The sequence below is a fragment of the Ictalurus punctatus genome, chromosome 3 (assembly GCF_001660625.3).
Source record: "Ictalurus punctatus breed USDA103 chromosome 3, Coco_2.0, whole genome shotgun sequence".
NCBI lineage: Eukaryota > Metazoa > Chordata > Actinopteri > Siluriformes > Ictaluridae > Ictalurus > Ictalurus punctatus.
Window position 1 is genome coordinate 13,699,984 of NC_030418.2, and position 26,126 is coordinate 13,726,109.

At 39.9% G+C, this 26,126-nt stretch overlaps 1 protein-coding gene across 11 annotated transcripts in view; it reads right to left on the reverse strand.

Moving 5' to 3' along the window:
- The window catches only part of cep170aa (centrosomal protein 170Aa), a 57,581-nt gene that overhangs the window by 17,509 nt on the left and 13,946 nt on the right, over positions 1-26,126 (reverse strand). For 10 of the 11 annotated variants that reach the window (XM_053679613.1, XM_053679612.1, XM_053679614.1 and 7 more), the window contains exons 2-9: positions 25,246-25,388; positions 22,681-22,770; positions 21,536-21,617; positions 21,304-21,359; positions 20,940-21,111; positions 14,245-14,382; positions 6,040-6,498; positions 1,339-1,829 (exon numbers count right to left, since the gene is read on the reverse strand). In XM_053679613.1, the coding sequence (XP_053535588.1) occupies positions 1,339-1,829; positions 6,040-6,498; positions 14,245-14,382; positions 20,940-21,111; positions 21,304-21,359; positions 21,536-21,617; positions 22,681-22,770; positions 25,246-25,350 (1,593 nt within the window). In that variant the 5' untranslated portion in view covers positions 25,351-25,388. Of the gene's footprint in view, positions 1-1,338; positions 1,830-6,039; positions 6,499-9,564; positions 9,760-14,244; positions 14,383-20,939; positions 21,112-21,303; positions 21,360-21,535; positions 21,618-22,680; positions 22,771-25,245; positions 25,389-26,126 lie in introns of those variants that run through there. The other variant, XM_017464223.3, reaches the window with a different exon arrangement.

Here is a 26,126-nt window from a genome sequence, read left to right on the forward strand (position 1 = left end):
CAAACAGAGCTCCAGGGGCAACACACAACACACACGGCACTTCAGTAAGATCGTAAAGGATCATGGGAAGAAGAGAAGGGCAACTTGCCTTGATCTTGATTTCTTGAGCTATACTCTCATCAACATCATACCTTCATAAACTGCCTGAGAATTGCCTATTAACCCATCCTGAAAGCTTTTACACAATCATCACAATGTATACCAAGTGTACAAGGGCTGCACTGTGGCACAGTGAGAGATCGGTTCATTTGGCTTTTAATGATTCAGAAGTGACTTTCAATAGAGGCGTTGTGACAGTGACTACCTCCACATGTGCGTTTACACATTCAGTCACCTTCCATTTGTAGAAAGACTCATAAAACATTACATACATGAAAACTCTCATAGACCCTTCAAGGATTCCCCCAGGGCAGGGATATTCAACAAAAAACCCAACACTGCATAAAATTCCTTGTTTATGAAGATCTGGACGAGTAAATAGCATGACTGAAAAGCAACAACAGATACTTTTTAATGTTTAAACATTAGCGATTAGTGTCAGACATTTTGAAATGGTTATGTTTTGTTTCGCATTGGCACTTTTCATGTTAATACTTTTGACTTGTGCCATACACTGTATGAACGCATACTTCTTTAAACATTGTTATCTTTGTCAATTAAAAAATATATATATAATTAAGTCATGTTTTTGGTTTTCTAATAAGACCAGAGAGGGAAAATCTTTCAGAGCTAATGTTAGAGACATTAGTAGATAATCTCTGGCTAAGTAATTGACATTAAATTGTAATGTATGTAATTGGATAAACATAGGAACGGTTGTAAAATCCATGATGGTTCAAATTCAGAAAACTAGAGTTGAACTGTGGATCTTTTTTTTTTCCATTTCTTTATTGGCTCTGTTGCAGTATTTGTTTTAGTACTCCGTTCATTCTGTCGAAATACTAATGCTGGATCAGGGTCCTGACCGTGGTCCAGCAACTGATGATCCCTGCCCCAGAGGGACAAACATATTCAGGTTGAAGATTGATCCTGAATATTTAAAATCTAGAATGTTGATTGTATCCATCTATTTTATATACCGCTTATCCTACACAGGGTCACGGGGAAACCTGGAGCCTATCCCAGGGAACTCGGGGCACAAGGCAGGGGACACCCTGGACAGCCATCACAGGACACATTCGCACACACATTCACACACTACGGACAATTTGGAAATGCCAATCAGCCTACAATGCCTGTCTTTGGACTGGGGGAGGAAACCAGAGTACCCATATGAAACCCCCTGAAGCACACAGGGCGGGGCGGAATGTTGAATCAAAATGAAAAATCAGTAATTACTTTATCAATCATGCGGCGTGCCTCCTCCTCCTCAGGGTTGTGGTTCTCTAGCTCGATGGTGTAGGTGCCTTTGTCGCTCTGCTCGTCATCCTGCTTCTGTGCCTCATCTCCGGGAATTGACGTCTTGTCCTCTGACCTTTTCTTCTGCAGCAACCGTGCTGCTGTAGGTGCCACCGTCGCCAGTGCTGATGAAGTGCCCTTAGGATGGGAGGGTGGTGCCGGACACAGTCCCTCTCCTGCCATAGCTCCCAGAAGTGGTGCAGTCTGGGAGAAGGAGTAGGAGCGGCGTTTGCGTGGGTTCTCCTCGTCGAAGAACTCAATGGTGAAGGCGGTGCGGCTGGAGGAGCCCGAGCCCTCTGCCCCGGTGACTTTGGCACGTGTGAGGCCAGCTGCCTTTAAGCGCTCCTCCAGAGCAGCGTGGCGTCGGCTCCCAAAACGCAGACCAAGCCCATTCTCTGAGTCGCTTTGGGTGCCGTCCTCGTGCTTGCTGCCTGTGAAGGGAGAATGACAAACCTGCATGGTTATTGTATGTTAGACCGATCAAACTACATTTACTTACAAGACATTGATGTTGACATGTAACCCACAGAATTTTAGTAGAATGTAAACCAGTGACTTGTGGCTACAACATGGCCCCTGATTGTGGGAGGGATGAGGCTGGTACCTCAGGTTCTAGGAGATAGGGTAGTGTGACAGCTAGAAAAGCAGGGTGAAGACATAAAGGAGGAGGAGAGCGGAAGGATGACTTTTTATTAGCTAGAGCAGTTCAGGTTATACTATGCAGTGAGAGTTGACAGGCAGAGAGAGCCACCCTACATTAAACACTGGCCTCTCATGCAGCAGTCTAATGACAAAGGAGCTCTTCTATTCCACATAGCCTGCCTCTTAAATCAGCAGAGATTACCACACAGGCTCCAAATGAGTCATTGTTTCAAACTAAATGTGATCACACACAAAGTAACAATCAGAATTGCACTAAAACTGATCTAAGATCGTCAATCTCATTCAGGGCCCTCTCTATTTAAGCACCCACCTGAGCTCATGAACATTAACGTCCTTGTCTTTCGTCTCAGACGTCCTCTACGATCTTCTTAGCTCCCCGCACAGAGGATTCTCATCATGCACTAGTGTATTCCCACGTACAGGCGCTCCAATAATCATATCCAAAGAATCATCAACCTCCTTAGCAAGGCTAAAATTCTGAGCAAGAGCATTGTATAGACTGAACTACATCTGCAACAAGAAAGAGGTCCACTTCAGAGATCCAAGATACTGAGCCACGCCTCGTAGAGGATTGACTGCAGAGACCGACACGCATAATCAATCACCTGCGCACCATAGCTCACGTGTCTCTGTTCACATCTGTTCCGTCACCACTTCACAAGCCCCAAAAGCACACGGTCATCATAAATTAGCACCCATTTTATTACGAAAGTCAACTGTGCTGAAATGAAAGAGTGTTTTTTTTTGTTTTTTTTTACAAGGCTGCAGCATTTCAGTAGAATGAGAGGAGAAAGTGCAAACCTAATGGAGAAAGATCCTCCATTTCCCCCCACCAAACTCCTTCTTATGTATTAATTTGCATGCTGCATGGACTGAACACTAATCACAGCACAAAAGTGGATGATCTGTATAAATTGAATGCCTGTGGTAAGGAAAGGTATGAAAATGCATAGTTAAAGCAAGCGTCAGTGACTGTGTTAAGCTCTAAGTATTAGGGGGAGTTGGTTTAAGAAGTGCTGGGTCATATATTCTGTGATAATGATTTTATCTTTCCAGGAACAATTGCAGAACTCTCAAGCACACTCATAGTCATTACTCATCTTTATCACACATCTTATTTTTCATTCTTTCACAATCCAGGAAACTAAGCAATAAATCACCAATCAAAGTATGCTTACTCTTTTAATGGAATACTGACAGAAGTCTACAAACGTCACACACACACCAGTAGATATGACCATCCATCCATCCATCCATCCATCTTCTATACCGCTTGTCCTTCAAGGTCGTGGGGGAACCTGGAGTTTATCCCAGGGAGCATGGGGCACTAGGCAGGTGACACCCTGGACAGTGTGAAAATCCATCACCACACACACAACCATTCATACACTACGGACACTGTGGACAGGCCAATCGGCCTACCATGCATGTCTTTGGACTGGGGGAGGAAACCGGAGTACCCGGAGGAAACCCCCGCAGCACGGGGAGAACATGCAAACTCCGCACACACACACGGCAGTGGTGGATATTGAACCCTGAAGGTATGAGGCGAACCACTAAACCACCGTGCGCCCACGAGTAAATGTGTGCAACATTAAAATGCATTCTTTCACTGTGCTGAATATTCACTTAGACGTTAAACACTGTCAGAATTGTGTTGATTTGACAAAAGAGCTTAATTTAAGGGTCTGACTGAGGCTAAAATAAAAGCACGGCACAATTTCACAAGTCACTCTTCTCTGTTTGTGATATTTCTTGTCTTTGTTAAACAGGCTCCATGAACAAGGCAACACACTCCATTCCAAACATCACAACCCAAATACTTCAGAACATGGTGAGCATATAAAGCAGGTCTCTATTCCTAGGACAGCAAGGGGTTGGTGTTCAGATTCGGTCAGATGTAACCGATCAACTATAAGATAGCAAAAGTAAAGTTGAAAAACTGTAAAGGTGCACAAAGTGTAAACACTTTTTAAGTCTGTCCTTCCGTCCTTTACTAATCAATATACCAAAACTATATTAATCCATGCTATTTATTTAAAAAATCGGAAATTACAATGGAATCAAGTTTACAGTTTGCTGAATCCACCAAATATACATAGAATACACCAGTGTTAATACCACAAACATGTCCGACCCAGCACTCTTCTGTGAAATCACCGGGACGAACACAGGAATCAAAAACATACAGGGCTACAGAGCCCTGAACATCAGACCAGTGAAAGCTTGGCCAGAGCACTAATGTTTACTTGTCATGTTTAATTTAGTTACAGTCTAATGCACAGCATTTTTTAATTATCGAATAATGGTGAATGAATTAAAAATAAGAAACCTAAAACACATATCCAGACAACGCTCATTTTAGCTGTATCAATTTATATATATATATTTGCTTGTACAGCTGATGGTGGATTTTTGTAAAAGTGTCATGTTTCTCTGGAAACATTCTGTACTACACTGTAGTGTGTAGTGTAACAACCTGGACATGAGTCAATTTATAACATCAATTTATAACATTTTTGACATGCGTTTTTCTGGATTTTTTTGTTGTTACTCTGTCTCTCACTGTTCAAATAAATCTACCATTAAAATTATAGACTGATCATTTCTTTGTCAGTGGGCAAACGTACAAAATCAGCAGGGGATCAAATACTTCCCTCACTGTGTGTATATATATATATATATATATATATATATATATATATATATATATATATATATATATATATATATCTCAAGACACCAGCATATCGTATTGAATTTGAATTTTGTATTATTACACCCCCAGTATGTGTGCATGGTGTGCTGTAACAGATTAGCATGCCATCCAGGATTTATTCTCTCCACTGTGTTCCTGGGATGAGCTCAGAATTCACTACAAGCCTGACTAGGATATTGAAGATGAATTATTTTAGGGGTTTAACAGCAACACTTGTGAACACTTATGCTTTTTGTGTATAATTTATTAGCTAATAATCACTATTTATATATTATTTATATAATATACCAATATTATGGGTGCTTATGGGTGATTATACTGTACATAAATCCCCATTAAACTCATGTCCAGGTTGTTACACTACACACTACAGTGTAGTACAGAATGTTTCCAGAGAAACATGACACTTTTACAAAAATCCACCATCAGCTGTACAAGCAAAGTATACTGTAGTTACATATATACATTTCAGGTGCAGTGTCATGTGTGTCTCTGTACTGTATAACAAAACTATGGCAACACATTAGAGACACGTCATTTGACATCATTGGACTCAACACAAAATATTCACATGTATTGTATTTTTAACACGTTTGCAGGGGAGGTAAAATATGCCCAGCTCTCACTCCATCTATTCCACAAGTTGTGAAAGTGTACTGTTTTGCCGTAGAAATGCACCTGCCGCTTGATCGTCTCGCCCATTCGTGTTAAATAAGTATGTTCAATTTGATTTGTCAGAACTCGATACCGAATACATGGTCAGATTAGTCTGGGGTATTTAAAATACAGCCAACTCTGGACTGAACTAAAATTGTTATCAGATCAGATTGGACCTATTTTCTAGTCTAATCCCTTTATGTATTTTATGGTGGGAATCAACATGTTGACGATGCAATCTAGATCCTGTATGTGAAAATAGGACACCAAGCATCTTGTCACTGTCATGCTTTTATTGCTTTACATAACTTGGCAGATCAGTATTGGGTATCAACTAGAGATGGCTCTGATCCAATAGCCAGTGGATCGGACATTGGAGAAAACATATCGGATATAGGATCCTATAATAAATGGCCATGATTGAAATGGATTTGTAAAAGAAATGTATTTTTCCATCAGGAAATGTTTACATATAAAAATTGGTTTGTGGGCACCGACTGTAGAAATTGAAATGCATCACTTTGACTTGAACAGAACATCAATACAAAAACACAGTACATTCATTATTAAATCAATATATTTAAAAATCTGGTGCTCCTCACCTTTCAGCCTCTTGAGATGGACAGGTACATCACTCTTAATGCTTTTGCTATCTTCCTCTGTGGACTCACGCCTCACCATGGGAGGATTGTTGTGTGCCAGCCAGTCGGCCACTTTGCTCTCTGAGGCCATTATGGCTGCCTGCAGGCTGCTGAGCTCTTTACTCCCTGGCTGAGATTTTTTAGATCTTGGACGTGACACATGATCCTTAATGGTCACCTTGCCTGGAGAGGTGTTATCAAACTCAATGGTGAAGGAGGTGTTAGCTTGGGCAGCTTTTGCTGCTGCTGCTGCTGCTGCTGCTGCTGCGCTACTCTCCGTGTCCTTGGTTGGGACCTCGTGGATACTGTCCTCTGCCATCTGGCCGTCTTTACTTGGGATCTCAAAGTAGCTGGGCTCAGGGCCTGTGGCGCTTACACCATTTTCTTTAGCTTTCTCTGTCCGCTTGGTCTCCTTGGTGTCTGTGAGGCACAGAAAGGGGGACACTATGAGCTCGTGCAGAAAAATCAACAAGGTCAGCTTTAATCACTGAACCATTCATTTGGATAAGTGTCTGAGGGATACACTTAACAAAAACCATTTTGTGAGTGTGCAGTCATAATTCAATTTAGTGCATTTGACATGACACAGCAAATGACAGTCAGTTTAGAAATGCTAGTATTAATCATTATGTAACTTAATTTGTTGATAACTGCCTTGCAGCAAATTGTGGAAATGTGACAAGTCATTTACTTACTGATTATATGGCTTGTGTACTTCATGCGAAATTCACTCCTTACAGTTTGATACTCACTAATAATAACACTTATACCATGGTCTGTCTGAATACTTGATTCTGATTGGCTGGAAGGTGTGCATTAAAACCGTTGAATGCGCAGGTAGTTCCAATCAGTTTAATCTCCGTTCTAAATTAATACGCTGCCTATAAACAACTGTAACCATAGTAACAGGTGTGAGTAAGCGCCCTGTTTTATTTAAAGAACAGGGATCTGTGAAAGTCTGATCTTCACAGCACGTTTGTGGAAGTGTAAGATGGCATGAACCAAGTTCTGAGGATATCAGAAAAAGAGTTGTTGATGCTCATCAGGCTAGAAAGGCTTACAAAACCATCTCTAAAGAGTTTGGACTCCAATTCACAATCAGACAGACTATGTACAAATTGAGGAATTTCAAGACCATTCTTACCCCAGGAGTGTTAAACCAACAAAAATCACTCCAAGAGCAAGACATGTAATAGTCCACAAGGTCACAAAGGAATCCAGGGGAACTTTTTAGCAACTAAAGGCCTCTCTCCCATTGGCTGATGTTCCTGTTCATGAGTCCACCATCAGGAGAACACTGAACAACAATGGTGTGCATGGGAGAAAGTCACTGCTCTCCAAAAAGAACATTGCTGCCCATCTGCAGTTTACTAAAGGTCACGGGGACAAGCCAGAAGGCTGTTGGAAAAATGTTTTTTATTTTGAGACCTAAGTAGAACTTTTTAATTTAAACAATAAGTGAAAGGGAAACACTGGCACCCTGTCTAGGGTGTACCCCGTCTAGTGCACGATGCTCCCTGGGATAGGCTCCAGGTTCCCCCGTGACCCTGAAAAGGAGTAAGCGGTAGAAGATGGATGGATGGATGGATGGATGGTAAAAGGAAAACAATGCATTCCAGCATAAGAACCTTATACCATCTGTGAAACATGCTGGTGGTAGTATCACATTTTGGCTTGTTTTGATGCATCTGGGCCAGGACAACTTGAACAATGAATTCTGAATTATACCAGCAAATTCTACAAGAAAATCTCAGGACATATGATGATAATCTGAATCTCAAGAGAAAATGTGTCATGCAGCAGGACAATGACCCTAAACACACAAGTCGTTCTACAAAAGAATGGTTAAAGACGAATAAAATTAATGTTTTGGAATGGCCAAGTCAAAGCCCTGACCTTAATCCAATAGAAATGCTGTGGAAGGACCTGAAGCAAGCAGTTCATGTGAGGAAACCCACCAACATCCCAGAGTTGAAGCTGTTCTGTACTGAGGAATGGGCTAAAATTCCTCCAAGCCGATGTACAGGACTGATCAACAGTTACCGGAAACGTTAACTTACAGTTATTGCTGCACAAGGGGGTCACACCAGATACTGAAAGCAAAGGTTCACATACTTTTGCCACTCACAGATATGTAATATTGGATCATTTTCCTCAATAAATAAATGACCAAGTATAATATTTTTATCTCATTTGTTTAATTGGGTTCTCTTTATCTACTTTTACAGCTTGAGTGAAAATCTGATAATGTTTTAGGTCAAATTTATGCAGAAATGTAGAAAATTCACAAACTTTCAAGCACCCTGTATTTATTATAACTCATTATACTCATTATTTATTATAACGCACTATTTATGTCTGTGTATGATTTAGAGCGTGCAGAATTCTAGATCTAGATCAAGTGACTATTAGGGATGGGCGATATCTTATCCTTTGCGATATACCGATAGAAATTCTCCCCACAATAAGAATTAGTTTTCCTGTGATAATAACGATAAAGCCGAGTTGATGACGTATTTCTGTGTGCGACCCATTCGCAGCTCACGTGCAGAGTGAAAACAAGTACGGTGGAAGGTGGACGTGAAGCTGAGGAGGAGTTTATCGCTAAACCAGGAGCTACCTCTACAATCTGGAACTGGTTTGGTTACAGAAAATCAGTTTTACTTTTAGATCAATGCTTGTGTTCATGAGGCTCTCAAGATCACAGATATCACTTGTAGCCAAAAACAGTGGTGCATGGTACTACATATTTATATGATCACTGATAGCATTATCGCAATAAACACCAGAAAATATTGTGATATAGTTTTAAATCCATATCACCCGTCCCTAGTGACCATGCTATTCATGTCGGGTTTTCCTCCACATCGTGCATTAAAATCGAGTAATGCACACCTAGCTGTGGAGTATCCCTTACATAACACAATAACACATGGTCTAGGAATTTGCACAATTTTAATAACAACAGTAATTGACATTAGCATATATTATTCCAGTAGAATTACTTTATCAGGGAAGTTAAAGTGGATCATCCTTCCAAAGTCTTGATTTATCACATGCAGAGGTGGATGTTTCTACAAAACCACAGCCTCTGACATCAATGCGAAAAAAGGAAAGGAGAAGTAGGAAAAACCCAAAGATTTTCATCTTATGAGACTATTCTTCTGTACTGTGCAGAGGAAGAGAATATTAAAACATCTTTTTATCCTCATAACAGCAATCACAAAAAAAAAATCTATAAAAGTACAATCATATAAAAGTACTACAGCTTTAACTATCCGCCATAATTTCACACCCAGTCAGCTCGGTGGTGAAACTTCCTGTTATAAAAAATGTTCATTTCCTCACACTCAAGGTGCACAAGTTTCCAGTTTATAAACCAAATCGAAACATAAATCGAAATCCAATTTATAACATCATATGTTAAAATGTGATCTCCATTACTACGATATACTACTATACAACAGATAAACAGGGATTACTTACGGATGAGGCATGTGAGGTTTCAGTGGTAAGAGGCAAAGTGGTGTGGCGTTACAGAGATGCATGTGAAAAACCCTTCGGTGACAATCTCCAGCTTGGGGGCTGGGCTTGGCCACAAACAAGCCTATTCACAGTTCCTTTGCATGCTGCTGCTCTTCCCCTCCTAGCTGCTCTAACTCCACTACCTTTCACTTGGGACGAACAGCCTTCACCACAGCCTAAAAATAGCAGTGGGAGAGGGCACTTTGAGTTTTCTATCTCTCGCTCTGCCTCAGGCACAAAAAGAAGATGCTCTGGTTTGCTTTGGATTGGAAGACGTAGCTAAACAATGCCATTCAGTATCCAGTGTTGTCCCTGAAAAGTGCATTTGCCTGATTTATTTATTTATTTATTTAACCTCAGAAAGCACAGTATCATTGCTGTGTATAGCAATACAGCTTTCTTTTACAAAGAGGCTTCTGTCTGAGGGTGAATTTAGTTAAGAGGCACTCAAGAACATGAATGCTGTCAAAACTGCATTCACTCAAGAATATGCCCGCATTTTTTAATCCACCTGTCACAGAACGGCATCAACCCACACAGAAAACACACTCGGGTATGACATGAATTGCAATTCTCAATATGCTGCTAAGAAAGTGCAGCTTCACTCTCTTTTTGGCCCCATTCAAATCTGGCGTTAACAAGCGTACTGATCGGATCACAAGTGGACCGCGCTAAGTACTGGTGTGAAGTAGGGCTGCACGATTATGGCTAAAATGATAATCATGATTATTTATCACGATTATTCATTGATTTTAGGGACAACATATTTTTATTGCACTTTCACATTTAAATAAACAGACAGTTCATTTTTCACAAATGAACACAACTTTTATGAAGATTGAAAAATACAAAGGCCAGAAATAAACAGCTAACCGTATGCTATAAACAAACACCACAGTCGCTCGACTTCAACATCACCAAGCTTCTGACAACTTTTCCAAACTTGGTTTAAAACATTTTCCATAATACTGATTCATTCTGTGGATTAATCTTTTACCACTTTTTTTTTTTGGGGGGGGACAGCACACCTGAACCGGTTTATCTGCAAAGACTTCTCCTGTTCGGCGTGATGCCGTTTAACGTCCCCGTTTTTTTGTGATGTTCTACATATGCATTTGTTATCATTTCTGTCCTGTCTCTGCCCCTGTATTGTCACTGGTTGTTCCCTTATGTGTCATCATTAGTCTGAGCTGTTTTGTGTTCACCCTTAATTACGTTTGTCATTTATATCCCTTGCGTCTCGTTGTTCGACGGGAAGTGTTTAGTGAGTTATCCGTGTACCTAGCGTTTGTTCATAGTTTGATGTCTCATAGTTTTGATCCTGTTCTAGACCTCGTTTGATTTTGTTTAGCCTTATGCATGCCCGTTTGTGAATTGCCTGACTTTTTGCCTGTTTTTGACCATGCTATTGTCTCATGATTTAGATTTGTCTGCCTCTCTTCAATGAAGCTCTAATCTGCATTTGCATCCGTCCTAAACCCTCATTACGTGACAGTTAGCAACCACCTCTTTCAATACATGTAAAAGCTTTTAAAAAAAATTATGAGTGGGGTTTTACTGGCGTATTTTATGTCATAGAATAAAACGTGAAAAATATTTTGAGCTTGTGTTCACCACAGACCTTGATTCAGGCTTTTAACCAAAATTCCATTAAAAAAAACCCATTGATTTGGGACAATGGAACCGAAAGGAGAAAATGCTAACTCGTTTCTGGGTTTTGGCGTTACAAAATGACGTCATCCCTGCACCACTCTATGGCGACTGGCTGTAAGTTTAGGAAGCGCTTGATTTGATCTGCAACAGAATTTTCTATGAGTGGAGGACAAACTTTAAACATCAATATCGCAGTCGATCATATCCATGTAATCGTGGGCAGTCAAAATCGTAATCGAGATCGATATTCGATTAATTGTGCAGCCCTAGTGTGAAGGGCGTCGAATGCGCCTCAGAGACGCCCCCCCAGCTCTTATTGTTTCGTGTTGCCTTCTTGAGTATCAGTGAATGTTTGCACCTTTTGTAATAGTTGTGTACAAGTCCCTCAGTTGTCCTAAGTGTGAAAAGATGGATCTCAAAATCATATAGCTGCTGTTGGAAAGGGGTCAAATATGGAGAATATGCTGGAAAAGTAAAGAGTGTGCAGGACCTGGAGGATTTTTCTGAAGAACAGTGGGCAGTTTAACTGCTCAGGACAAACAAGGGACTCATGAACAACTATCACAAAACATAAACTCAGTCGCTGATCATCCAGGTAACGACACACAGTATTAAGAATCAAGAGTAATGTAAACTTTTGAATTGGTTCATTTCTGTAAATTCAGTTATTATTGTGTCTTGTGGACTATATGATGACAGGAAGTAACTTCTCTCGTAGACATTCCACAGTAGTAACTATAAACAATTAAACAGCACAACGTAATTACCGTAAACCACCATATATACGTTTGTACTGCAGATGGTCTGAAATGTAGGATAAAATGTCTGTATGTTCCACTTGATGTAAGATACATTTGGGTCTAAAAAGTGTCAGACACACTGAAACACACAGCATTATGTAATGTCCTGGCAGTGGCATAACCAGAAATTGTAGAAATCATTTCGGAGGGATGAGAAATCTGTACAATTAAATTGGTAATTGTGACCCACGTATGCATTTCAGGTGGATGTCACACAGCAGGTAAAAGAGGTGATGACACGCATTTGTTATTTAGCCTAAACTTTTAAGGAGCTATCTACCATGGAACAATCTTTCCATATTAATAACGCTGTCATGTTTTTCCCTTACATAAAATACAAACTCTCAATATCTCACTACTTGAGAAAACGGCAAGACTCAACACAGTTCCATCCCTATTATTAGACTCGTGATTAGTCACACTTCCACTTCTGAGTGTGTAGCTCACCCACAGTGGAACATCCAGCTGTGCCGAAGCCTCAGAAATCTCCAATCTTTCACTCCTAGATGGTAAAAGCTAATAGGATCATAGACCCCAGGACCAAAACAAATCTAAACACACCACAGGAAACCTAGGCTGTTCAGTGTCTGTGTGTGCCATTTCTGCAACCTTGCTAGATCAAGCTAGCGACATTAAAATACTCAGCATTGAAATATATACAGGAACACTGCGTTAAACATACACTTGAAAAGTTTTTCCATCCTCACAAATGACATGGCAAAGCCCAGTTAGGGAGGCAATAATGATACACTGCGTAGAAGTCTATAAAGCAGTTACTTTCCAGAGTTATTTTTGTGATAATGACTCACTGTTACTTGTTTAGTATATGTACTGTCACATGTATTCACCTCATATTACTGTTAAAAAAAAAAAGCACTGTGCCAAAACAACTATTCAAGATAGATTCCAGATAGAAAACACCTTTTGCTGCTTTGTCCAGGTCATAGGGCTGAAACATTCAAGGAAAATACAGTATCTAAAAAATTCTATCATGACTGAGATTTTATTTATGATTATCTTCTAAAAAATAACACATTCATAAAATATCTATAAAACTATAAGAACTCGATTGAGCTCCAGCACTATATAATATCAAACATCTACCAAGCATTATTCTAAATGTGTCTTCTCCCTACATGAATTGATATAGTTGCTAGTGCTACTGTTACCACAGTACTATGATTAATCACAATAAATATCATCCATCCATCCATTTTCTGTACTGCTTTTACTACACAGGGTCGCGGGGGGCCTGACGCCTATCCCAGAGAACTCGAGGCACGAGGTGGGGGGGGGGTGTTTAGCCCATTGCAGGGCATAATCGCACAGGGTCAGGGTCTTGGCAATCTTCTTATAGCCTAGGCCACCTTTATGTAGAGGTGCCATGGTGAACTTCTAGTGACCAGTATGAGGGAGTGTGAGAGCGATGACACCAAATTTAACACACCTGATCCCCATTCACATCTCAGACCTTGTAACACTAACAAGTCACATGACACTGGGGAGGGAAAATGGCAAATTGGGCCCAATTTGGACATTTTCACTTAGGGGTGTACTCACTTTTGTTGCCAGCGGTTTAGACATTAATGGCGGTGTGTTGAGTTATTTTGAGGGGACAGCAAATTTACACTGTTACACAAGCTGTACACTCACTACTTTACATTGTAGCAAAGTGTCATTTCTTCAGTGTTGTCACATGAAAAGATATAATCAAATATTTACAAAAAAGTGAGGGATGTACTCCCTTTTGTAAGACACTGTGTGTGTGTGTGTGTGTGTGTATATATATATATATATATATATATATATATATATATATATATATATATATATATATATAGCCTGGAATAGCCAATGGGGCAGAAACTGGAGAACCCATAGGAAACCCGCATGGACACAGGGAGAACACACACCCAGACAGCACTCCTCACAGACAGTACCCTGAGCCCAGGATCAAAACAAAGAACCCTGGAGCTGTAAGGTGGCATTGCTATTCGCTGTGCCACTGTACCACACCATCTATTATATTTCTATATGCAATCAATTATTCTGCAATTGTATACAATAAACAAGCTGCACTACAGGTTCATGTATGACAGGCAGAATGAGCACTTGAGTTATCAATTTGATGTTTTTTGTGCACTGGTATTCTATATGCAATGTGGGAAAACTAGAACTGAGGCCTCACCTGTCCCAGGAGTCTCCTGTTTTTTCCCTGCTGCTTTATTCTCCTGTTTAAATGAGTTCTCGTCATCAGCATCGCCATCACCCCACCAAGAAGGCTGTCCATACAAAGGGGTTCCTCTGTGCAGTGCTGAAGTATCACCTACAACAAGAAAACATCACTGTATCAACTCATTCAATACAAGTTCCCTCCATCACTTTTAATTAGCATCATATTTAAAACGCATCATGCTATTATTCTGTGCTAGCTGAAAACATGATTAACCTATATTTTGTACTTGGCAGAGAAAAGAAGGCCATATGTTATAGTGTGAATGTTAATTACATAAAACATCACTCAACATGGTTATTAGTGTAAATGGAATGGAGCCAGTAGCAGATGGTGAGAATAAGTTCAACAATTTGCAGAATCCATTCACTTTTCCTGTGTCTGACATTTTAATCTTCAACATCATCAAGATCAGACCTAATAAAAAGGTCCAATCATTGAAGATTGATAACATCCCCACACTGTTGTACTGTATCATACTACCTTTTTAAACATAGTTGTCATGGATATCCCAGAGGGAAATCCGGACTACAGTTCCCAGCAGCCACTGCACCACACCATCATGTCACATTATCACCTGCACCTTCATTCTTGTTAACGAGCACTTGTGGGTATTTATAGGCAGAGTTTGCACTACACGGGTTGTCTTGCGGGGTGCACGGTGGCTTACTGGTTAGCACATTCACCTCACACCTCCAGGGTCCGGGGTCATGTGTGTACGGAGTTTGCATGCTCTTCCTGTGCTGCGGGGGCTTCCTCCGGGTGCTCCGGTTTCCTCCCCCAGTCCAAAGACCAAAGACATGCATGGTAGGCTGATTGGCGTGTCTAAAGTGTCCGTAGTGTATGAATGAGTGTGTATGTGATTGCGATGGACTGGCACCCTGTCCAGGGTGTACCCCGCCTTGTCCCTGATGCTTCCTGGGATAGGCTCCAGGTTCCCCCGTGACCCTGAAAAGGAGTAAGCGGTTGAAGATGGATGGATGGATGGGTTGTCTTGCATGTGTCTTTGTCATAGGGTTCATGGTCTTTGTTTCATGGTTTTTCTTTGTCTTAGTGTTTTGTTAATAGCTTCTTTTGTGTTTGTTTTCATCGTTATTAAACTATTTATCTGCACTTGCATCCATCTCCGCCTCCAAACCGTGACAATAGTTTGTGATTAGAAAAAATATCTCCTATAAAATCTCCTATTGGAGATTTTTCGGATACTGTTATTGAAAATGTTATTTTTTAAGCAAAAAAGTTATCCAGTACCAATTGCGCCTATGTGAAAATTTATTTGCCCCCATAGTTACCAATTCCCAAAATCTATGAAACTGCATTCAGCATGGGGTTCAGCTGGACCAGACGTAACCAGACCTGATTACTGCAAACCCTGTTCAATCAAATCAACACTTAAATAGAACTTTTTCAACAGCATGAAGTTGGTTAAAAGGTCTTATCCAGTAACACACTATGCCAAAGTTGAAAGAAATTCCAGAAATTAAGAGGAAGAAGGTGATTGAAATACATCAGTCTGGGAAGAGTTATAAAAGCTATTTCAAAGGCTCTGGGACTCCAAAGAACCACAGCGAGAGCCTTTATCTACAAATGGAAAAAACAGCACAGCAGTGAACCTTCCCAGAAGTGGCTGACCTTCCAAAATTACTCTAAGAGTACAGCAACGACTCATCCAGGAAGTCACATAAAAGCCAAGGACAACATCAAAGGAACTACAGGCCTCTCTTGCATCAATAAAGGTCACTGTTCATGACTCCACTATCAGAAAGACACTGGGTAAAAATGGCATCCATGGAAGAGTGGTGAGGTGAAAACCACTGCTAACCCAGAAGAACATTAAGGCTCATATGAGTTTGCCAAAACACACCTCAAACTCAAACCTTCTGGGATAATGTTCTGTGGGTAATGAGTGAATGTTCTCATGAGTAAAAAGTGAAACTGCTTGGAAAACAGGGGTCCCGTTATATCTGTCGTAAACCAAACACAGAATTCCACAAAAAGAACATCATACCTACAGTCAACCATGGTGGTGGAAGTGTGATGGTGTGGGGATGCTTTGCTTCTTCAGGGCCTAGGACAACTGAATAATAATAATTTAGGGAAACATGAATTCTGCTCTCTACCAGAAAATCTGGTCTTCTGTCCGTAAATTAAAACTCATGCACAACTGGATTATGCAGCAAGACAATGATCCACAGCACAGGAGTAAGTCCTAGTCCTAGAAGTATGTGAAATACTAATCAGAAGCCTTTGGATACAGTTATTGCTGTTAAAGGTGGCACAAGCAGATTTTAAGTTTAAGGGGGCAATTAGTTTTTCACATGGGTGATAGGTGTTGGATAACTTTTTTTGCTTCAATAAAAAAAAAAACGTATTGCGTGTTTACGCAGGTTGCCTTTGCTTTATGTTGTATTTTGTTTGAATATCTAAATCTATTTAGTATGAGATAAACACAAAAACAGAAGAACTCAGGATGGGGGCAAATACTTTTTAACAGCACTATATACTGAGCTTGTGTTTTGTGCAGTGTGCATATGTGGAGCACTACACATTTGATTTGGCACAGATTTCACGTCGGATGCATTTCCTGACACAACCCTCCCATTTCATCCAGGCTTGGGATCAGCACTGAGAGTATACTAGCTTATACAACCCCCATGGCTTGATTTGATGCCCAGCGTGGGGCTCAAACCCACGATCCTGAGATTAGGAGTCTCGTGCTCTATGCTGACAGTTATCTGTGATAAATAACCAGTTGGCAAAAACACCTGGAAAACACTACCCACCTCTTTCCTTTTTTTCTGAATAACAAAAAAAAAAAAAAAGTGTCTAAGGGTGTGGGGTCTGTCACTGCCCTGTAATTACACAACCAGCACTTTACTGCAGCCTTGTACCATAATTACCCAGGGTTATATATAAAATGTTAGTTAATGGAACCAGACGAGGAGGGAATGGTGAGATTCAGCTGAACTGAACTTCGCATGAGTGTGCACTATGTTAACAAGGTAAACCTTTTCAAACGGCTTTCTCTGCGTCTGAAATTACGTGCTGTGACAGTACCCACTGTAGTCGATTCAGTTCCTACTGTGCATTTTTACAATCCGGACGTACTACATCTGCCAAGGTGGCTTTGTCATGTGACCTACAACTTCAAAAGAGCCAATGCGCCATTTTTTATTCTGACAGCGCAACCGCGCCAGTCCCGTTGCATTATGGGATAGTGTTCCACACTGTAGAATCTCGGCTGAAGCAGTAGGTCAACCGAGTATTTCTCGCCTACTGTTTTATCAATACAGAGAATTTGGACATACTACTCCTTTGGCGCGCTGCTTTTCGCCTACTGTATAGTAGGGTAGTAGGGATTTTTGAGGTGTTTCAGTGGCAGTAGTCTGTTCTATCCTGTAAATAATTCAGCTTGCATATTTTTATACACTCAAACCTTTATTAAATCAGTGTGACCTAAATCAAGCTTGATTTGATATTAAACCTATTTTTCATTTGAGCCGACACCGGCCGCTAGACAGATTCAAATGTCATCGCTGTATATTTCTGGCACTGTTCTGGAAAGGTCATAGCATATGAGAGAGACAAGCTACTATATACAAGCTTTTTTTTTAACAGACTAATTAAACCACATCCTGTTCCAAACAGTGTTTTAAACATTATACTCCACATCACAGTGGATCTGCTGAATTAACACATTAAGATTGTTTACCTGTACACCTGTACATTTATGCAGTTATCTAATCAGCCGATCATGTGGCAGCAGCACAATGCATAATATCATGCAGATACAGGTCAAGAGCTTCAGTTAATGTTCACATCAAACATCAGAATGAAGAAAAAGTCTGATCTATATGACTTTAACTGTGGCATGGATGTTGGTACCAGATGGGCTGGTTTGAGTATTTCAGAAACTGCTCCCTGATCTCTAGTGAATTTCACACACAACAGTCTCTAGAGTTTACACAGAATTGTGCAAAAAACAAAAAAAAAACAGAGTGACAGTTCTGGGGTGGAAAATGCCTTGTTGAGAAGAGAGGTCAGAAGAAAACGACCTGATTGGTTCAAGCTGCCAGGAACCAGATGAGTCTGGTCATTCTTCCCTGATCTCTCCCATCTGCAGTTTCAGCCTGCAGACCCTCTACTCACAGAATGAGTAACTCTAGAGAAATCAGCAGTTTCTGAAATACTCAAACCCGCTCTTCTGGTGCAAACAACCATGCCATGGTTAAAGTCACAGAGATCACATTTCCCTCATGTTTGATGTGAACATTAACTGAAGCTCTTGACCTGCATCTGCATGATTTTATGCATTGTGCTGCCACAATACTGGCTGATTGGATAACTGCTTAAATGAGCAGGTGTACAGGTGTTCCTATTAAAGTGACCGGCTAGTGTATATTATAAATCGATTATTTTTGAAAAAAGATCATTAAAATTTTGAAACTGATGTGTACATAGGCTAATAAGGTGATATGACAGTAACTTTGACATTTAAAACAGCCCTTCTCTAAGTCATCATTATTCACAAATGAACAGGCTTACCCCTTTCAGTCATTATACAGTAGGTTTACACCCCTAGTCATTATTTACATTAACTCATATATCAACATTAATAAACTCAAACCCTTGCGACAGTACACCTTGCTATATTTGATTTTTGAAGCATGCTTCTGAGCATAACACTGAGAGGAAAAGAAACCATTTTGAACCATGCAAGTCTGTTTTATACTGACTCACACACGATACTGTATTGCCACGCTTTTCTATTCGATTCTGTTACATCATGTTACAGCACAAGTCTACTATATCCAACCAACTCAACAATCTAAGAAAGAAAGAAAGAAAGGACAAAATATAACAAAAACACTGCAGATAAGAGTTGAGCTTTACCAGCCTACTGCTTATGATATGACGAGGATGATACTAATAACCAGCTCAATAGATAGCTTAATTGTAAGTAGGAAAAGCAGTGATGTCATTTAAAGGAATAATTGCATTTATAACAAGATGGAAGCTCTGTTTAAAAAACACATTTGTGATTAAATGCTGCAAAAACTTAAATCAGGTCATTGTCCATTATAAAAAAGCCTAGTTTAGTTACCTAATGATCATGTAAATGCTGTCGTAACGTGAATAAAATTCAGTGCAAGAGTGTGCTTATACAGTCTGAGTTCTGTCTAGCAGACTGGCACTGAGTGAGACAGCAAAGAGTCTCTAATAGATGCTAGTGGTCAAATCTGATAAGTATAGACCATAATGATCATTCCCAAGAAGTACCAGCTAAGGAGGAAAAAAAATCACCAGTAATGACACTGTAGAAATAAAATGCAGTAGCTCTAATTATGTCTCAGTCTCACTAGCACTATAAGATTTTGTTGGAAAATATGAAAATACGATATATATAATAGTCTAAAGAAAGACAAGGAGATTTAAAGGAAATCTAGAGCATGAGGAAGGTTATTCTATAGATCATGTCCTTTTCCACAGAAAAATATACAGCACGTGTATTATTAAGATCTAGCTATATTACTCCCATGTTAATCTGATATGGCTTTCAAATGTTCACTGAAAGTTTAGGAATAAATTTAAGGAATAAAACACAACAGGGTGTGCTGTTATAGGAAAAAAATTCAACGACAGGGTGGAGGGATGTGGTTATTACCACGAAGTTGATTATTATCCGATAACAGCATGTCCCAAAGTGTTTTATTCCTCTTGTCCCACACCAATTTGCCAACAGTTGAAATAGTTTATTGATTAAAGAACGAGATGTACTAGATATCCATTTATAGCTACGTGTAATGTTGTGGAATGTCTCCAAAATAAGCTCGTTCCTGTTATCATTTACATTATAACAGTTATAATCAAAATGCAACGTGTTATCAAGAAACAAAAGCAAAGAACCAACGTCCTCTGTCATGAAAACTTTACTGTATTTGAAACGTTTTACAGCTTTATCTGTTACACTGGAGACTCCTTCCAAAAAAAAAAAAAAAAAAAAGATAACCAAACGTCTCTTCACAGAAAACTCCACCGTATCATCAATTACACATTTTTAAAAATTTGTTTCTGTGGAGCATCTACCATACAAGTTCCTGTGAATGAACTGTTACTATAGAAATGATAGTGTTTTAGTACAAGCGCATTAATATAAAGCTTGGATTTGACTTACAGTCAGAATTACTGTCAGTGTTGCTTTTATAGAAAATTCATCAACACATTCTGACCAATCAAAACAGAGAATGATGCAGTATGATCATCTATCTTGTATAATACAGGATGTCCCAAAAGTCTCCATACATGGGGGAAATTAAAGCTTTTTAGCAACATCTCTTCCGAAATTTTTCAGATAGTCTTTAAGAACGCCTTTGACAAAGGAAATCATTGAAATCATTCTCGTGGCTGGATGAGGAAGCTGTCCCGAGGTTGCAATGGACTTTAACAGGAAACATGGCAAGTACATCACACATACGACACTGCTGCCAAACTTATTAACAAATTCAAAAAGACTGGAAGTGTTGAGGACCGACCGAGAAGTGGACGTCCACCAACATCCACTGACGAAAGCACAACCGACGTGATGCTGACAAACATAGTCCTCTATGTAAGGAGACTTAACAATAATAAAACAATCAGTATGTCTCTACCTGGCATTTTGTCATCTGCCTTGCAGGTTTCTACCACTTTGGCAGGAGGTTCAGTGACGGGCTCGGCAGCTTTGCTCTCTGCGCCTTGGGTTGTAGGAGACTTGGGTGTTTTGGGCGACTCTGTGCAGACTGGTTTCTTCCCCAGCTGAAGCTGACTGGTGAACTTTTCATGCTAAAAAACCCCCCCAAAAAAACAGAAACATTATTGTATACATCACCTATTATTTCTAGTCCCGACTTAACTACAGTATGTATATGCCTAGGATTAAAGGACTGTCAGTTTACTATGAAGGACCACTTTGTATAATACACCCAAGATGTTATCATATTTACGGTTAAACAAGGTAAATGGATGTTACGATACCTTTAAAGCCTCTTCTGGGACATGGAGCTCTCCTCTGACCACAGTGAACAAGTTGGTATGTGCAACAGGTTAAGGAAGAAGAAGAGCTTTTTATTCAGTGATGTACTGTAGGTACTGTAGGCGAATACAAACGCAAACAATAGATACAGAGATAACAAAAGCCAAAGAGGACTGTGACGCACATTATCCTCAGATTTTAGACAGGGAGTGACTGCAGGTGTTTTGAAAAGGATATCATATCCAAACCTTAGCTTATCGTCAATCTTCAAAGTGATATACATCTGCTCCTGGATTCGAACATCGTTCACGAATGTCTGAAAAGAGGTGACAACTTTTTCTTTAGAATTTTCGTGTCACTTTTCTGTTCCGAGAAACCTTCTGTAGAAAGTCATACTGCTCACGAGCTCTAAATTAGATCATGATGAAAGAATCTTTCACTGAGGTCTCATAAAGCTTGGCATGGCTCGAGAAATGCTGTGGGTTCCGCAATAAAAAAAGCTTTTCCTCTCCTACAAAACGGCAAAGGGATTATGCTACTGTTGTTTATTGAATTAAGCTGGATCTTTTGCCTTTTTAATCTGAGGTTCAACCAAATCCACTATTGAACTTCACACAGAAGTAATGCTGAGATGAGTTTGCTGAGATTTAAAATGCGGTTATTAAAATCAACTACAAACTGCTGCTCCCTGTACATGCCATGCTCAAATTGAAACATGGCATCATGTTGAGCCTGACCTCATAAAAATCTTTAGCCCTTCTGTGTGTGCGCGTGTGCATGTGTGTCTGTGTGCGCGCTAAATATCCTGCGGCGTCGGGCTGATTTCACCGACAACATGAGTTAGAAGTTTCCACATCAAAAGTCCACAATTCTTTGCTGAACGCACTTCACTGAAAGAAGCTCGAATCACTCAAGAAATAACCGTCTCACATAAATACACAGATAGGGCCCTTAGAGAGAGCATAAACCAGAGAACACATCTAAAGAAGGTTGTTATGGGGTCATAAATTCGTTTGTCCGGTAGTGTTTCCTGCCACAAACACAGGACAGGAAGAGGAATTCCAAAGCAGAGCAGTGAGTCACACTTCCTGTTTGAGGAACTGTGTCACACCAAAATGCTTCTACTGACCGCAGACAGAGGCGGACATGCTTACAATAACACATGACGCATGATGTATACCGCACAAATCCTCACCCAGACCCTGACGAGTATTTTGGAGATTTATATAAAAAAACCAAAAACAAATAATCAATCAGAAATACTTTTGTGGGATGAGATACAATATAGTGTAGTGAAATTTAGCTGGGTTTGAATAAGAAGTTTTAATAGAATAAAAACATAAGGGCTCATTATCACTGACTAGTGGCATCTTACTCACCCCATTAAGGCTCCCCAAGTCCTTCACTTTGTGCTCATCGCTTGCTGGCTCATAGTTGATCACGGCGTGCTGCTTGTCCACACTACGAGACTACAAACATTAAAAGACATGAGAAAACACATTAGGTAAAGTAGTCTTTTATCTGACATTTAAATTGTTCCAAAAAAAGCTCCTGAAAAACATTTCGTCCTATCGTCCAAGCTCATGAGTTGGAATCGATTCACTTCAATTCAATTCTAATCCCGGTATAAATGTATCCCTAATGAGCAAGCCAGGGGCGATGGTGGCGAGGAAAACCTGCCTGAGACTACGTGAGGAAGAAACATTGAGAGGAACCAGACTCAATACTGAACCCAGGAACCCATCCTGATCTCTGTGACAGCGGATAGTGCGATTATAAATCATTCCCTTCTATAACTGTGTGTACATGGTCGAAAAGTGCAATTGTGAAACCAGGAAATTCATTCTATTTTCACATGAAGTCTATTTTGTAGAAGTTATCAGCTGTTCACTGATGGAGAAGATGCCAATCCTGAAGATGCCACAGCCATCCATTGTTGAAAGTGCAAGAGAACAAAATTGGCCATGCTCTCTGGTTGGGACGAACGGTGTGACTCTCTCCCCTGTCAATCAGAGCAACACTAGCCAATCATAAGCATCTAGGAGAAGTAGCTTGTGTGTGGGAATTGGCAAATGACCAAATTTGCCAAAAAGCTTGAAACAAAACTGAATACAAAGTCAAGACAAAGGCATTCAATAACTGACCTTGTTTCAAGGGCAGATAATTTACATTCATCAAGTGCCTGGCATGGAAAAAAAGTCTTCAATAACACTCGTACTGCAAAAGTAATTCTGCATTTATTTGATATATTATGTGTAATAGCAACATACTGTATAATCAGCCTATACTTGGTTAAACCATGTGACAAGTATATTAAGAGTTTAGTCAAAATAATCACGAGTGGGCAGTTGGTGTGCCCCCCCCCCCCCCCCCCCCCCAACATCCTCAGGCCATTAATAAGATAGGAAAGAAACATTCCACCAAAACAAAGCATTGCTTATGGCCTTCCACGTGATAGAAAATTAAATTCAAGATGCCAGTTTTGAGCGCTGTGGGCCAGGATCGTCTCCTAATAAAAGAAAATACTGTGCAAGAATACATTACTGCACAGTGCAATTCAGTTATATTAATTAAGTTATGATGTGACAAATAAAAATGTTTTTAAAAACGTATAACTCAGTATTTGTATGCAAATTATCCAAATGAAGCATTATATATGTTAATTACAGCTGCAACAACTCATCGATATAATCGATAATCGATTATGGAAATCGTTGTCAACGAATCCCATTATCGATTAGTCGGTCTGCGTGCGGTACATTTACTCATTACGTTACTTCTGTTCCGAAAACACTCTTTGTAGAATAAACGCTAAAGTCATGGCCCAAATTAAGTACTGTACACTTACAATATGCACCGTGTACTCTACCATCTAGTGTATGAATATTAGAAAGGTAATATCATCTCAGATGGAACACTAGCATTTTTTTTTTACTAACTGGAAGTATAAGCCGCTTCCTAGTTGACGGCGCATAACGTCATATGCAGGAGATATGATGCTGCTAGCTTTTGCAGATACCCAGAGTCAACGTTACATTTTATATAAAGTAAAGTATAAATACCATTATATAATATAAACATATATATTAATTATATTATATATAAGTATTTATGCATTATTTTTATGGATGCACAAAAAGCACAGAATTAAACTACATAAAACTAAATGAATTATATAATATTCAGGTGTGTGTCTGTGTGTATTGGGTTCTTTTCAGTCTTATATAATTGGACAAACAGTTGTGTAAAGTTTTAGTCTGAAGTTTATATTTGTAACACTCAGTTCGGGGATTTTATTTTAAATAAACGAAAAAAAATGGCAGTTCCGATTAATCGAAAAATAATCGGCCAACCAATCGATTATGAAATTAATTGTTAGTTGCAGCCCTACTGTTAATACAGTTAATATCACTGCTTTTGGATGTGTTGCTGTACTGTTTTGTTTATTTCGGTGTACTCTGTAAGCGCTGTGATGTGTCATCTGTCAGATTGTGAATTTGCATTTCATTGCTTCAACCACATGACAGTATTGGCACGCACCTCTGCTGTGTTTTGACAGTGTCACAGTTTACCCACTCATACTAGAGGGCCTCGAAAAGTATCTAAAAGTAACCCATGAGCTGTTTGTCCCACTTTCTATTAATACAGCACTGTGACGACCACACATGCTCTGACAGTGTCATGCTGATCCAGTCAGGTTACTCAGCAGGAATAACTCATGGACACATCTCTTTCCATTCCAACTGTCATAAATAAAAATAACGCTAAAATATCACAGGGGTCCACAGGAGCCTGGTGACCTAGCTGCTGTAATGGATGAATTCAGTCACTTGTGCTTTTTAGTAGTAAGGAAATATAATGGAGTATGGTGTTCTTATGAACTAAGAGTTATGAGTTACAAACAGACATCAAGCAATAAGGAAAGGCAGAAGGCATCAGCTAACCTGCAGCATGAGCTCGCAGTCATCACGCCCCACAAAAATCATCTCACGGGGCAGTCGGTGGCGTGTACCCCCACTGCTCACCAGGAACCAGGATGTCAGGCTCATCTCTGCTCTCTGTCTCTGACCTGAGCCCCTACGTCATCCTGAGAGAGAGGGAGAGAGAGAGAGAGAGAGAGAGAGAGTTAGTTAGTTAGTTAGTTAGTTAGTTACAAAAGTTCTGAGATCTGGAGTGGAGATCCAAGAAATAGAATTTATTAATTTGTCTTATGTAATTGCTTACATTATTAATTGCTTATAGATATTCCTAAGGCTTATCATATTATATACACTACATATTCATACTAAAAGCCACGAGACTTCAATTTTGATTGCACGGGGATTTTAAAGAATATGATCCTCCGGTGCCTCCGGTTAATCTCTATCGTTTTAGCGTGAACAAAGTTTATACCATTAGGACGGTTCTGTATTAGCAGCTCATCACTGGCATGCTAGAGAATCTTGTTTAAGTTTGAAATTTCAAACAATCCGAGTGGGCGGGCAGACAGGGAGATCGGTTAGATTCATAGCATTCCTGTGTTTTCTCTAGCAGCAAAGCACGAGCAAGCGAGAGAGAGAGAGAGAGAGTGAGAGAGAGCAAGAGAGAGAGAGAGAGAGAGAGAGAGAGAGAGAGAGAGCGAGAGAGAGAGAGAGAGAGAGAGAGAGAGAGAGCACCCTCTTTCACTCCCGCTCTGATCACTAGCAGATGCTGCCGGAAGTGATGTATGCTTCTCGTCTGCCCTCCCAGCATCCCTGTTTTTTCTGAAAAAGAGTTCACAATGAACTGCCTAAGCCTACAGCTGTTAAATGGAAAATATGTATGCACAGCTTCTTGACCCAAAAGC